Source organism: Nomascus leucogenys, chromosome 22a (assembly GCF_006542625.1).
Source record: "Nomascus leucogenys isolate Asia chromosome 22a, Asia_NLE_v1, whole genome shotgun sequence".
Taxonomy (NCBI): Eukaryota; Metazoa; Chordata; class Mammalia; order Primates; family Hylobatidae; genus Nomascus; species Nomascus leucogenys.
The window spans coordinates 136338303-136352512 of NC_044402.1; the positions used below are offsets into that span (position 1 = coordinate 136338303).

At 42.9% G+C, this 14210-nt stretch overlaps 1 protein-coding gene across 10 annotated transcripts in view; it reads left to right on the forward strand.

Annotated features, from left to right (window-relative positions):
* AGAP1 (ArfGAP with GTPase domain, ankyrin repeat and PH domain 1) overlaps window positions 1–14210 on the forward strand; it is a 644171-nt gene that overhangs the window by 410719 nt on the left and 219242 nt on the right. For all 10 annotated transcript variants that reach the window (XM_030802725.1, XM_012501083.2, XM_030802726.1 and 7 more), the window contains one exon: window positions 9937–10105. In XM_030802725.1, the coding sequence (XP_030658585.1) occupies window positions 9937–10105 (169 nt within the window). The remainder of the gene's footprint in view (window positions 1–9936; window positions 10106–14210) is intronic.

Here is a 14210-nt window from a genome sequence, read left to right on the forward strand (position 1 = left end):
AGGCGCCTGTAATCCCAGCTACTTGGGAGGCTGAGGCAGGAGAATTGCTTGAACCCAGGAGGTGGAGGTTGCAGTGAACCGAGATCATGCCATTGCATTCCAGCCTGGGCAACAAGAGCGAAACTGTGTCTTAAAAAAAAAAAAAATACTGTTTGTTTTAGCGCTGCACATTTTAGCAAATTCATCCAAAGAAATCTGAAGTTTTAAAGAGACCCAGGCAGGCAGTATCACCGTGGTGAACGTTTCCTTATAAGTCAAAATTTCTAGGATCTAACTGTTGATCCAGTTGTTTCAAGCCATATTCAAATATTAAAATACTAGGACAGCAAAGGAATGGTGCTGGCTCCTTGAAGTTCATTGTAGTGAAAGGCCTACAGCGATTGTGTAGAGACAAGCAGCTTTTTTCACATCCGAGGCATGCATTGTACAGGCTAGGTTTGAGCAGGCGTGGGTTACAACTGCGTTAATACTCAATTTAACCTAGAATGAGAAAAATCTTTCCTGCAGTTTAAAACCTCAATATAGTAGGTCAGTCAGGACAGATACAATCAAGAAGTAAAAGGTGTATTCATCATTTGATTTGGAATTTTCTGCTTTTTGATTTGTAGTAGAATAACTTATCCCTTTGGGCTGGTGGACTTGAGCCCACACATGTTGGACGATGGCCTCCACAGCACATGAAGTGGAGAAGTTTGCTTTTGCCGTCATGTAGGGACTCTCCATTGTATGTGAAGCTGCCACCACTGGTCCCCAACGAGGCCTCACCAACCTTCTCTTTTACCATGTGTAGTGTAATGACCCAGACCCAATAAAGCATTTACTAAGTCAAGAATATTCCACACATACTCTTCCTTACCTCCATGATGGAGTAGTAGACTGATTTCATCTTGATAGTCTGGGTCAGTCATTCCAGGCAACACTGTAACTTCCTTCTTAGCCTGTTGGCTTAGCGGTAGGAGGAGCCCAAAGTGGCCCGGTGACAACCTTCCAGTTTAATGCAATTGTTGTTGTGTCTCCTGGTGGCAGCATTTCTCCCTCTGGAATTAAGACCCCTAGGCCAGCAGAACTTAATGTTGTGAGAACAGGAAGCAAAAATTTTGCTATTGGGTCACTAGGGGTGATGGTGAGTGGTGCCACTTCCATTTCTGCCCCTTGATTCCTGGACCCGTGAATCCTGGCAATGGGAAAAACAGTACCATATATTGGACACTGATTCAGAGCATACACGGCCTTCTGGAGAACTTTGCCTCAGCCCTGCAAAGTATTGTCACCTAGTTGGCATTGTAATTGTGACTTCAAAAGGCCATTCCACCATTCTATCAATCCAGCTGCTTCAGAATGATGGGAAACATGGTAAGACCAGTGAATTCCATAAGCATGAGCCGTTTGCCTCTGTCCGTGCTACACATCTGATTGGCCAGGTGCCTTCTTCCTGCCATGGCTGCAGGTCACTCTCATGCACTTACAAGCATGGGTCAAGTAGTCTTTAGGAAGGCAGTTCTGAAAGTGAAACACTGGAATGCTGTTGGCTGTCTTGGGAAACAAAATTATTTCTTATGGGATTTTTCCCTTTGAAGCTGCCTCCTACCTTGCTATTGTGACTGCGATCCTTTGGAGAGAAGAGAAATTGTCTTCTTGAGTTCTGTGATCTGAAGGGATGTGGCCAGAAGATTTTTCATAGTTTTACAATATTTTCACAGTATTTTTAGGAGCATGACTTTGGTCTGCACCTGTGACTATGTACAAGGCCATTGTTTATTATTCATAAATGTGGGACGTGAACGTTTGCTTGATCTTTTTGAATGGGTGGTCCTATATATGTCTTTATGATTAGTTTCCTTTGAATATAATGTTAAATGGAGTTTGGGAATAGTAGTGAACTTTACAATGGCTTCTCTTACATACTTTTTTTTTTTTTGAGCCCAGAAGTGAGGCTTTTTAAAAATAGAACTTAACAAATTACTGCTTCCTTTTCATACTGGATATTCATGAAGTGCAGTGAAAATAGGGAATAATGAGTCATTCTTTTCCTCCAAGATAAGGAGGAACAAACAAATGTGAAAACATTTACAATATCTTTCCACAGTCCAACCCTTTGCTCCTCCCCGGCTGTGTACATAAAAGCATACGCAGGGAGCCAATGGCTGCTTTGCAGACATGAAGCTAGACTAGTGGTTCTCAAGACTTTGGGCCCAGGACCCCTTTATCTTTTTAAAAATTATGGGCCAGGTGTGGTGGCTCATGCCTGTAATCCCAGCACTTTGGGAGGCCAAGGCGGGTGGGTCACCTGAAGTCAAGTTGGAGACTAGTCTGGCCAACATGGTGAAACCCCACCTCTACTAAAACTACAGAAATTAGCTGAGCATAGGAACGTGTCTGTAATCCCAGCTACTCGGGAGGCTGAGGCAGCAGAATCGCTTGAACCCAGGAGGCAGAAATTGCTGTGAGCCGAGATCACGCCACCGTACTCCAGCCTGGGCGACAGAGTGAGACTCCGTCTCAAAAAAAAAAAAAAAAAATTATGGAGGAACCCCAAAGAGCTTTTGTTCATATGGATTTTGTCTATTGATATTCATGTTAGAAATTCAAACAGAGAAAATATGTAATCCATTTAAAATAACAATAAACCACCCATTACATGTTAGTATAAATATTTTTGTGAAAAAAGTATAATTTTCAAAATAAAAAATCATGAGAAGGGTTCCATTGTTTTATATTTTTTTAGGTCTCTTTGATACCCAGTTTCGTGTAAGAGAGCTGGATTCTCGTATCTGCTTCAGTCTGTTGTGATAGGTTGTTTTGGTTAGTCTTTGAGTATCTCACGTTACGCAGATGTGTGGTTGGAAGAGGGAGGAATATTTCAATCCTCATTTCAGATAATTGTGGATATTCCTCTTGCATACTTCACCAAAACTCAACATGTGATAGTTTCTTAAAGCTTAATAATGCAATGTGAAATCACTAATTTTTTTTCCTCCTCTACTACCTTAAAATCCATCCAACTGGCCGGGCGCGGTGGCTCACGCTTGTAATCCCAGCACTTTGGGAGGCCAAGGCGGGCAGATCACGAGGTCAGGAGATCGAGACCACGGTGAAACCCCGTCTCTACTAAAAAAAAAAAAAAAAAAAAAAAAAAAAAAAATTAGCCGGGCATGGTGGCGGGCACCTGTAGTCCCAGCTACTCAGAGAGGCTGAGGCAGGAGAATGGCGTGAACCCGGAAGATGGAGCTTGCAGTGAGCCGAGATTGCGCCACTGCACTCCAGCCTGGGCGACAGAGCGAGACTCCGTCTCAAAAAAAAAAAAAAAAAAAAAATCCATCCAACTGACTTGCCCTTTGAATGATCTTTTATGTGTGTTTTATCCATGCAGGCATATCCACATGCATCCATGCCTGTGATGTCATACCCCGGTCATTTCAAGAAAAACTATTTTTGAAATGAAGTATGCAGATTTCTTTTTTTTTTTTTGAGACGGAGTCTCGCTCTGTCACCCATGGTGGAGTACAGTGGCGCGATCTCGGCTCACTGCACGCTCCGCTTCCTGGGTTCACGCCATTCTCCTGCCTCAGCCTCCCGAGTAGCTGGGACTACAGGGGCCCGCCACCACGCCTGGCTAATTTTTGTATTTTTAGTAGAGATGGGGTTTCACCGTGTTAGCCAGGATGGTCTCAATCTCCTGACCTTGTGATCCGCCCGCCTCGGCCTCCCAAAGTGCTGGGATTATAGGCGTGAGCCACCGCGCCCGGCTGTAGATTTCTAAATAGTGATAGTTTTCATCATATAACATCAAAAAAATTCATTTGTATCACCGCCCATCTTGTCAGAAAAGTTGCTAAGTCTTTGGAAGGTGTCAAGCTTGTAGTTAGAGATCCAAGTTTGCCACATACGTAGAACTGAAAACCATAGTCAGTCAATGTCTTGGCATAGTCATTCTTTCAGGTAAAAATGTTGTCCCACCAAAAAAGTGGCTGGTTCAGCTTGCAACTCCAACAGCTGCAGAAGTGCCTTTCTGCAAGACAACCATCACCCTCCGGTACCCAGCAAAAATTCTTTATGCCTGCTTTCCATGTCATACCTGAGAAAATGAAGACATGCACTCAAAGGTCGAAATGTTTAAAAATCAGTAGCACTTCTTTTTGAAGTGTATTCAGAACATCTGTAAGTGAAACTTTTTTGTTTGTACCTAAAGAACATGCCAGTGAATAATGTGATGATGACTAGTATAGTTTGGGGCTACTACTTTGATTCATGTTAATCACCAGCATGTTTGCACCATCAAAACAAATTTCAACACAGCAATAAAAAGGCAAGTACTGTATCTGAATTGTTTTGAAAATCTTATTGATTTGTCTGAAAAGTGATCTATCTTTTCAGTATATTAATATAAAATGTTATATTTCTCAACATACATGTACAGTTATAAACTAGAACTTAATGGAGAAACCGAATTGGAACAGAGATTGCCACTATTTTCCATTATTTTTTCCATCATTTAACTATGTAAATTAAAAGTCTTAATACTTTTTTGAAGTATACGTAAAAATGGAGTATGCTGATTACATTGTCTATCCTTGAAGAAAGTGGAGCTTAAGCACTGTCAGATTTTCAAAGCCTTATGCTTATTTCTGATCTAATGTTGAGATGCCAATCATATAGTGTATGCATTTCAGTTTAGCTTTAAGATCTTGTTAACTGCTTTTAGTACCCCCGTGAACACATCAGCAAACCATCTTTCACCAGACAGCCAAAGGTAACCTCCAGATGCAAGGCAGTGAGAATCAATATAGTAAGGATATTTTTAGGGACTGTTGATGGATTGCTGTATTTTGAGCTTAACTTCAAGTGCCAAATGCCCCAGAGCTGACTAAGATGAACTCACCATTTACTGAGGACGGGAGAGGCCATCAGGCACATAGTGGGATCTGGGATAGCCAAGACAAGATGTACACACCTTTCCCTTTGTAGTTTTGGGGAGAATTCTTGTATATTTTTTAGTAGCCTACTACGGTATTTTGATGAGGACTTTGTACCACCCTCCTTGCTGGAGCCAAGTGTTACTCATTTGGTAACCTCCCGGTCCTGGGAACACATAACTGTGAAATTCTAGGACAACGTGATACAGCAGCGAATCAATTAATTCTCTGTATCAGGAGGGGTCTGGTACACTGAGGTACTAATGACTCCACGTCCTTCTCCAAAGGCAGCCCCACAGAAGGCGGGCGCCACGTTAAGCTGTGCTGCTGTCAGCAAGCTGAACGCTGTGGGTCTCTGACACGGCTCTCAATTGCTAGCAGGTTTCTCTCATTGCACCTCATTTGCATCTGGGACATCAATTAGCATGTTTGTTGAGGCTAATTGAATGAAACTCAATCATAGCTCTTAATTGCTTGACTATGTGAAAAGAAATCACATTAATGCAGCTAATTAAGTGTACGGCAATAGATGCAACATAATTAGGAGCGAAATGTAAAAAACAAGGGATGGCAAAGGTGCCGGAGCAGGGTTGCAGGGGGACAGCGAGGCACAGTTACTGAGCAATTGGCGGGTTCGGAAACAGGTCCCTTTGCTCTGGCCCTGCTTGGAAAAAATAAGCCGCATGATGATCATGGACAACTTGAGAAGGAAAATGCAAATAGGTTTGCAATTACTACTTTTTCAAGCTGTTGAGGGGCAGGAGATGGCACCTCTGGGGGGCCTGGCTCTTGAGTGGGCCCCAGGGACTTGTTAAGTGCTGTTTAAAAGTACTTGGCTTTGAATTACCCTCACGCCTTGTTAAAGGGTTTTTCCTCTTTTATCTTCGATCAGCATTTTCAACAAGGAACATGGAGAAGGGTAGTATCTGTAACATTTGCATATCAAAATCAAGCTTCCTGTCTTAATTTTACTCAGGTCCCTACCTCAGACCCGTGAAGGGTCTGCACAGCCCCTTGCCTTCTACGGAGGACATTGTTTAGTGGTTGTTGCTTTAATTCCTCAAGTACCAAGCTGGGGAGAGATGAAAACGATCAGTTCTTCCAAAACCAGAAAGCTCAGTGTCGTTTCTCTTGGGAGGAACTAGAAGCCACAGATACATGTGTCTTTACCTCCCACCTGTGTGTGAAGCACTGAGTCTGAGGGCTTTTATTGAGTAGGAAATGCATTTTGTAAAGTTTTTAAAAATCTACAGTGCCTTGAAATATAAGAATTGACTATTTTAAATACCGATTTTATTATTATTTTTTTTTTAGAGCTAGTTCTTCTGAGATTGTAATGCCTAACTCAGGCAAGAAAACAGATCGCTTAGCCCATGCTGAGCTAAAGATAAATGGGTTCCCTTGCCGCTTTCGAATCTGGAGAGCAGACACTTGGTACATTTCTTTAATAATTTTAAATAGAATATCCTGGTTATTGTATGTTAAAACATGCCTATTAAAAGAGCCCATGCTGAGGATTAGTCACTATCTGATTAGCCTCATTTTAGAGCCCATAAGCAATAAATGCTCAATTACACTCCTGTTATTGTATTTTAATTTGTTAAGAATTGGCATTAAGGAAGAAAGTTATAGCAAGTTGATATTTTTAAAGGAGTAACTGTGCAAGAAGGAATTCATTATTTACAAGCATTAACTTTGGTTTGGAAAGTTGGGTTTGCATATTTTCAGTGAATATTAATGGAAGTAAACTAAAGATGCTTGAGAAAAACCTTTTTTAAGAAGTGACCGACACTAACCACTCTACGGTGTGCTTTTCCTTTCTTTTCTTTTCTTTTCTTTTCTCTTTTCTTTCTGAGACAGAGTTTCACTCTTGTCGCTCAGGCTGGAGTGCAATGGCACGATCTCTGCTCACTGCAACCTCTGTCTCCCAGGTTCAAGCAATTCTCCTGCCTTAGCCTCCCGAGTAGCTGGGATTACAAGCATGCACCACCACAGCTGACTAATTTTGTATTTTTAGTAGAGCAGGCATTTCACCATGTTGATCAGGCTGGTCTTGAACTCCTGACCTCAAGTGATCCACCCGCCTCGGCCTCCCAGAGTACTGGGATTACAGGCGTGAGCCACCGCGCCCAGCCTGATGTGCTTTTCATTTGTCATCCTCAACACAGCGCAGTCCTGAGAATTCCTGTGTCTCTTCCAGCTCTACCGTTTCTTCCATCTAGTTTAACAGAGTTAATTCAATAATAACTTTCTTTCTGTCTTTGGTCTACATCCTCTAAAGTTGATTATGTTTTGTGGAGTCCAGCATCTCAGCTTCCAAGTGGAATCTCCTTTCGGGGGCTGGTGAAGTCAGATTTGTGGTTCCCAGCCCAGATACCACCCTTCCGTTCCCCGAACCCACCATGACAGCTTTCCTCCAAGGGGACTGTGGCTGACTCCAGCCAGCCTGCCCTGAAAGTCAGGCCATCCTCCCTGAACCACTCTGTAAGATGAAATGGCCAGTCACCAGCCTCGGGTGGCCAGGCACCTCTGCTCCCGGCGTCCGGGCTGATGTGAGATGCACGCGTGCCAGGGTTTTCTGCCTGGATGGCCTGTCTGTCCTTTGCCGGGGAATGCCCAGCCTTGCCCCTGCCTCTAAATTTGCCCCACTGTAGCACAGTTTCTGATCCTTTCTCCAGTGGTCTTCAGCCCATTGTTCTTCCTCCTGGTTCTGACCTTGGTGTTTTGAGCTTTCTGTCTGCACCAAGATTTCTGTCCTCAGGGGTCACCAGGGACCCTGAAGCATCTTGTCCCTCTGAGGCTGGTGTAGGGGAGCCTGCCGGGGCTCTGTATTTATCTGCCAGAGTGTCCCCTCTCAGTGTGGCTGTGCCCTCATGTAAAGAGATTCTCCTCCTGCCCGTCCTGCCATTGAGAATTCCTGCACCCTTTTCCCTTGAGTCTGGTTTGACTCCATGTGGCACCCTGTAAGTCCTGTCAGTTGTGGGAAGATCTACGCACCCCACCTGACCATGGTTGGGCAGGGAGAAAACAGCTCTTCTCATCCTCTGCCCCGAGGACCCACGGTTTCATTCCTTTCCCCTGAACTGGAATTGTGTACTTTGTGGCTTTTGTTGTGCCGTTTCTTCTATCAGCAAACATCTACTTGTTGATAAACCTGTGACTCCTTCACAATTGTGGGTGTTGTCCTGCAATTAAAAGGTGGACTGCTGGCCTGTAATCCCAGCTACTCAGGAGACTGAGGCAGGAGAATCACTTGAATCCAAAAGGCAGAGGTTGCAGTGAGCTGAGATCATGCCATTGCACTCCAGCCTGGGCAACAGAGTGAGACTCTTGTCTCAAAAAAAAAAAAGTTGGACAGCCTGTTTCCTGGAAGCCACTGGGATCTCACTTTGGCCTCTCTGCTACCCTACCCTGTGTCCCAGCAGCTCCCTCAATACACTTGGCCAAGTTTCCTTGTCCCTGAGACAGAGGCTTCCAACCCTTGCATAGTGATTCTAGAACTTTATCCAACTATCTCTCTGCATCGGGTAACTGCCATTGGGCAGTTAAAAGACAGCAGCCCACTTCCCCACCCTGCCTCCGTCCGGTGCATCCAGCATGTGAATTCTTCTAAAATTACGTTGGCTGAGCACAGTGGCTTATGCCTGTAACCCCAGTGCTTTGGGAGGCTGAGGTGGGAGGGTGACTTGAGACTAGGAGTTGGACACCAGCCTGGGCAACCTAGCAAGACCCCATCTCTAAAAAAATTAATAAATCAAATGGAATTATGGTCACCTGAACTTAATTACTTTTAACAAAGACAAATTTCTTGGTTTTCAAATCTAAAGGGAATTCACCAAGATGCTGCCAAAGAAAGAGCATATTTATTCCCACTTCCTGCATAGTCTTAAAACTCTTGAAATGTTTTTCCAAGAGTAATTTTCAAATACAATCATTTCTGTGTATTCATGGGGGATTGGCTCCAGGACCCTCCAGAATACCAAGATCCTCAGATGCTCAAGTTCCTTATATAATACAGCATAGTATTTATATATAACCTGCACACATTCTCCCGTGTACCTTAAATCATCCCTAGATTACTTATACCTCATGCAATGTAAATGCAATATTTTCTTATTTGTATTTTTGTAAATTGTTATATTGTTACAGAGGGCTGAGTGTATATTCTTTCTTAACATGTGATATCGAGTAATGTGTGTCTAGAGTGCTTAAGATACTGTGTTTGCAGACAAGGAGTCTCATTACCAAAAATAATAATAATAATAATGAGTGATGATGATGATGCACTAAAGGATCAGTAACTCACTGGCCAGCAGGCCCATCCCCCAGCTCTCAGTTGCTTGTTCGCCTTCCCCCTTCCCTGCCCATCAGCCAGTTTCCAGGTAGTGTTTGACTCCACAGTGAGTTAAGTGAGCTGCCATAGAGTAGTCACTGTCCACCGAGGCTTCCCTGTAGTTCTCTGATCGCTGCTGGTCATTTGCTTCCAAGGCCTAGAAAGCCAGACACCCCTTGGACATCTTCCTGGTTCTTAGCAAAACACTTGACCTTTTTACTTCCAGTTTTCACCTGATTTTTCACCAGAGAGCTTCAGTCTTATCTAGATTTTAATAATATTCCCATCTGAGACAGAAAGGTTATTACAAAATGGTTTCCTACTCCATGGAATTGTACTTGGAATTTATAGGAGGAGCCTAATGTACCCTCTGATAAGCAAGAGTTCAAAAAATCAGATTTTATGTGTAGACTTACTTCCTAATGCCCCTTGAAGGAGGCACCTGCTGTGTCTCTCCTTGTATCTCTAGCTCCTGGGTTAGTTCAGGACACAGAAGCAAAACTCTGATTTAAATATAATGATGATGTTACCAGTACTCTATAGATAAAAATCTCATGATTTTAAAAATACTTTCCACAGTGGAAGAGTCATAGGGTTTTAACTCATGACATCTGATAGACCCTTTTGTTCTAGGTTGTAAAAGGTCTTTTTTTTTTTTTATCTCTCTTGGATGTTTAACATTTTGAACAGGATTACATGCAGAATGTTCATGGTAAGGAGATTGACCTTCTGAGAACCACTGTGAAAGTCCCAGGGAAGAGGCCACCCCGAGCCACGTCGGCCTGCGCGCCCATCTCCAGCCCTAAAACCAATGGCCTATCCAAGGACATGAGCAGTTTACACATCTCACCCAATTCAGGTAAGCTTACAGCAAACACACTAACAAATCAAGTTCATCAGCAACAGATGGTCCAGGCTTGAGGACAATGTTGGACTCTTAGGTTAAGTGGAGACGGTAACTATCACATTGCAGATTAAGGTTTGGAAACCTTATCACTTCTGTGACTGATCATTTCCTTTAAACTTTCAGTTCTGCAAATGCCAGCAAGCAAATGGTGCTTTGAGTCACAGCTGCAAAAACCATGCATCTAGGTCTTCCCAGGGCTGCGTAGTGGAAAGTGAAGTTTAACGTGTGAACTGGGTTTTTAAGGGCCTTCTGAAAAACGTGAATTAATGTTAAAGTGGCAAAGATTAACTCATTTCTGATAACTATGTATGAAAGTGGAAAAACCATTCGGAGCAAGATTCAGAGGAAACCATTTGACCTATATAAAATGTAAATTTTGTGTTATTATATTTTAATTATCTGCCATTCTTTAATGCAACTTTAGTTCTCTGTATTCTCTTTTAAAGGAGATGTTTTTTTTTTTCATTCAGGATCAGAGAAAGCTAGTATTTTTTCAAATGTTGATGTGTTTAGAAATTCCTGGCCTCTGTGCCCAATTGCAAGCCATCCAAAATGACATTGCTCATTTTATTTACATTTTTGCAAATAATTGCCCCATATCATGAACCTTCTCATGCCTGTTCATCAGAGATAACCTCTTGAGCCCTCCCATACACACATGCAGTCAGGCTCCTTCAACATGGGGAAATCTCTTCAAGAATTTGCATTTTCTCCAGCAGAAAGTCCAGAACTTTCTTCTCTCCCACCTACATCCAGTCTTCTTAAAACAGATTTCTGGCTAGGCGCGGTGGCTCACGCCTATAATCCCAGCACTTTGGGAGGCTGAGGCGGGTGGATCGCCTGAGGTCAGGAGTTCGAGACCAGCCTGGCCAACCTGGTAAAACCCCATCTCTACTAAAAATACAAAAATTAGCCAGGCGTGGTGGTGGGTGCCTGTAATCTCAGCTACTTGGGAGGCTGAGGCAGGAGAATCGCTTGAACTCAGGAGGCAGAGGTTGCAGTGAGCCGTGATTGTGCCACTGCACTCCAGCCTGGATGACAGAGTGAGACTCCATCTCAAAAAAAAAAAAAAAATTTCTCTCCTACGAGAGTTTCTGGTCTTTAATGCTGCACTTTCCTCTTCTGAAACATCAAGTGCTTTTAAAGAGGGACGGTGCTGACTGCCTGGTTCTGAGGCATGAGCGACACTGGTAGGTGACAGCAAGATGGTACAGAGGAGTTCAAATTTGGGTCCATCATCCTGGGCTCCACTGCGCAGTGTTAGGCAGTCATTGAACTGGTTCCTTCCCACCACATTGGGGTGCTCTTGCCTGGCCTGCCTGTGTTGCAGGGGGGCGGTGTCAGAGGAGACAACATGAAAGTGCTGGGAAAGCTGGATACAAACACAAGCTGTTGTTTCTAATCAAAATTAAAACTGGCTTTATGCTAAAGGAGTCTTTAGTGCCTCCCAAAAAAGTGAGAGCAGTATACAGGGGCTTCTATGACCTGCTGACCTTTCTTCCAAGACATCTGTGAGATTTTTCTTATTAGAGCGGTGTGCTAACTATGGGGTGGGAAGAGAGGAAAGAAGGGCACAAGAAAGAAAAAACAATCCGTAGTGAGTAAAATGCTGAAGGCTTTATTACATTAATACATTACATAAACTCATGCATTTATTCAAAAAATATCTATAGGCCAGGTGCGGTGGCTCACGCCTGTAATCCCAGCACTTTGGGAGGCCGGGGTGGGCGGATCACCTGAGATCAGGAATTCAAGACCAGCCTGTCCAACATGGTGAAACCCCATCTCTACTAAAAATACAAAAATTAGCTGGGTGTGGTGGTGCGTGCCTGTAATCCCAGCTACTCAGGAGGCTAAGGCAGGGGTATCGCTTAAACCCAGGAGGTGGAGGTTGCAGTGAGCCGAGATCGCACCACTGCACTCCAGCCTGCGCGACAGAGTGAGACTCCGTCTCAAAAAAAAAAAAGCACCTATTTTGTGCCAGAAATTGTGTGCACTGTAGATACAGAGTCCCTAACCTCTAGAACTCTTCTACTTCCACCTCCCCTTCTGACCCATCACATCACATCTAGTCATCTAGTTATTTAAGTCAACAAGCATTTATTGAGTTTCATTTTTATAATTTTAAATTGATAAAAATGTATTAAATAGAATTAATTTAACTTAAATAAAAATTTATTTATCTTTGTAACATAGCGTTTTGAATTATGCATACATTATGGAATGGCTAAATCGTGCCATTCGTGGAGTTTCTAACGTGTGCCTGAGACACAGTTCCCTCCCTCAGGAATCTCCCCTGTTGGAGAGAGACAAGTAGACAGAGGCCGCACAGAGCCCCAGGCCCCAGGCTGTGTAAAGGGCAGGGCTTGGAGACCCAGTGATGCTGTGGTCAGCTCCCCAGGAGGTGGGCCAGGCTTGAAGGAATAGGGGATACCTGCTGAGTTTGAATAAAGGATAGGAATTTGCCAGGCACACAGATATGAAGGAAGGGCACCAGTTCTGTGAAGAAGCGTTCACTGTATAAAAGTAGGATTTTGAACTTCCTAATCTTGAGACTTAGGTTCCTTGGAGCCAAATGCCACTGTTGTCCTAAGGGAAACATTAATGTTTGATTATAAGTAGATAATATAAAGGCCCTATAAACTGTACCATATCTGATGGAGGCGGCTGTGGCATGGGCCTCTCTCTTTGAGGGAGTGAGTTTTGTGTCCTTGGAAGGCATTTACCATTGCCCAGTTTCATTCTCTTTAAGAGCCCCCATTGGGCAAATGAGAGGGTTGTGATGAGATTGAAATCCCTTTTCCATGGTCACAGCCCTCAGTGTGTAACAGGACATCTCCACAACCCTCAAACAGGTTAATCCCACACAGGGGCCTGGCTGACTTTCCCTCTTCTCTGGATTCCAACTAGGAATAGAGAAGTGTGGGAGTATGACCTTAGCACAAAGGCAGTGCCACTTTGGGAAGAAGAAAATGTCTCATGGCCACAACAGTGCTAAGGGAAGTGGCACCCTGACCAAGCATGAGGGTGAAGTCATCAGCTGGTGAGCAGCAAGAGGGTGCAGCTCCTCACATGGCAGCTCCCTGTTGATTGCCCAGCTTCATTCTTGGGTTCTGAGAATAAGCCATGGGCAGAAGCACTTCTGTAAGAGGAAGCAGCTTCATTAAAATATTGGGAAATTTTAGTTTGTATTCACCTCCTCTAAACATGAACATGAATCTGTAAAGTGATACATTCTTTCTTGCTTAAGAAAGCGTTTGGGGATTTGAGTTTTTATACTCTTTGAAAATCGAGTTTCTTGTGTCCAAAATCATCATTCACAAAATGTCCTCTCCCCTGAGGAATTCCAGCACAGCAAATTCAATCTGAAATAAATTGAGGCTACATTTAAGAGATGGACTTTTGGCTAAAAATAGGTATTAGAGAGCTGTTTTTGCCAAAAAATTGAATACTTAACCTTATTCTTCACTCTTGACTCATTTGTTTTGTCTCAGTTCTGGGTGAACTGGAGGGTTTTCTTTCTTTGTATTTTCATTTTTGTATTCATTTTCTTAATGTGATTGAATTAGATCAACATTTTATGCCTTCTCTTCCCATAACTTGCATTCACATAGACCTGATATATGTATGAGCCTAAATCTTTGTGGATAACACTTATTATTGCTTCGGAATAACTGTCCATATGTGGAATGATTCATTCGGTTGGTGTAACTATTTACAGGGTTCTTGATACACATTTCCAAATTAACTTCTAAAAGATTTTGTATAAAAACTCTTCCCATCCATAGCCATCACCCATTTCACCTCACACACTTGCTGATGCTATTAATATTATTGTTAGAATTTATGCTAATCTGATGAGCCATAAAAATACCTCATGTTTTGTTTATTTGGATTTCTTCAATCGGTAATGAAGTTGAACAGCTCACATGTATTAGCTGTATGTGTTTCTTACGTTGTAATTAATTGTTTAGATGTATCCTTTGCCCATTTTTGCACTAGGTTCTTGTCTTTTTCTTATTGATACCTAAGAACTCTTTGTATATTTAGGATATGA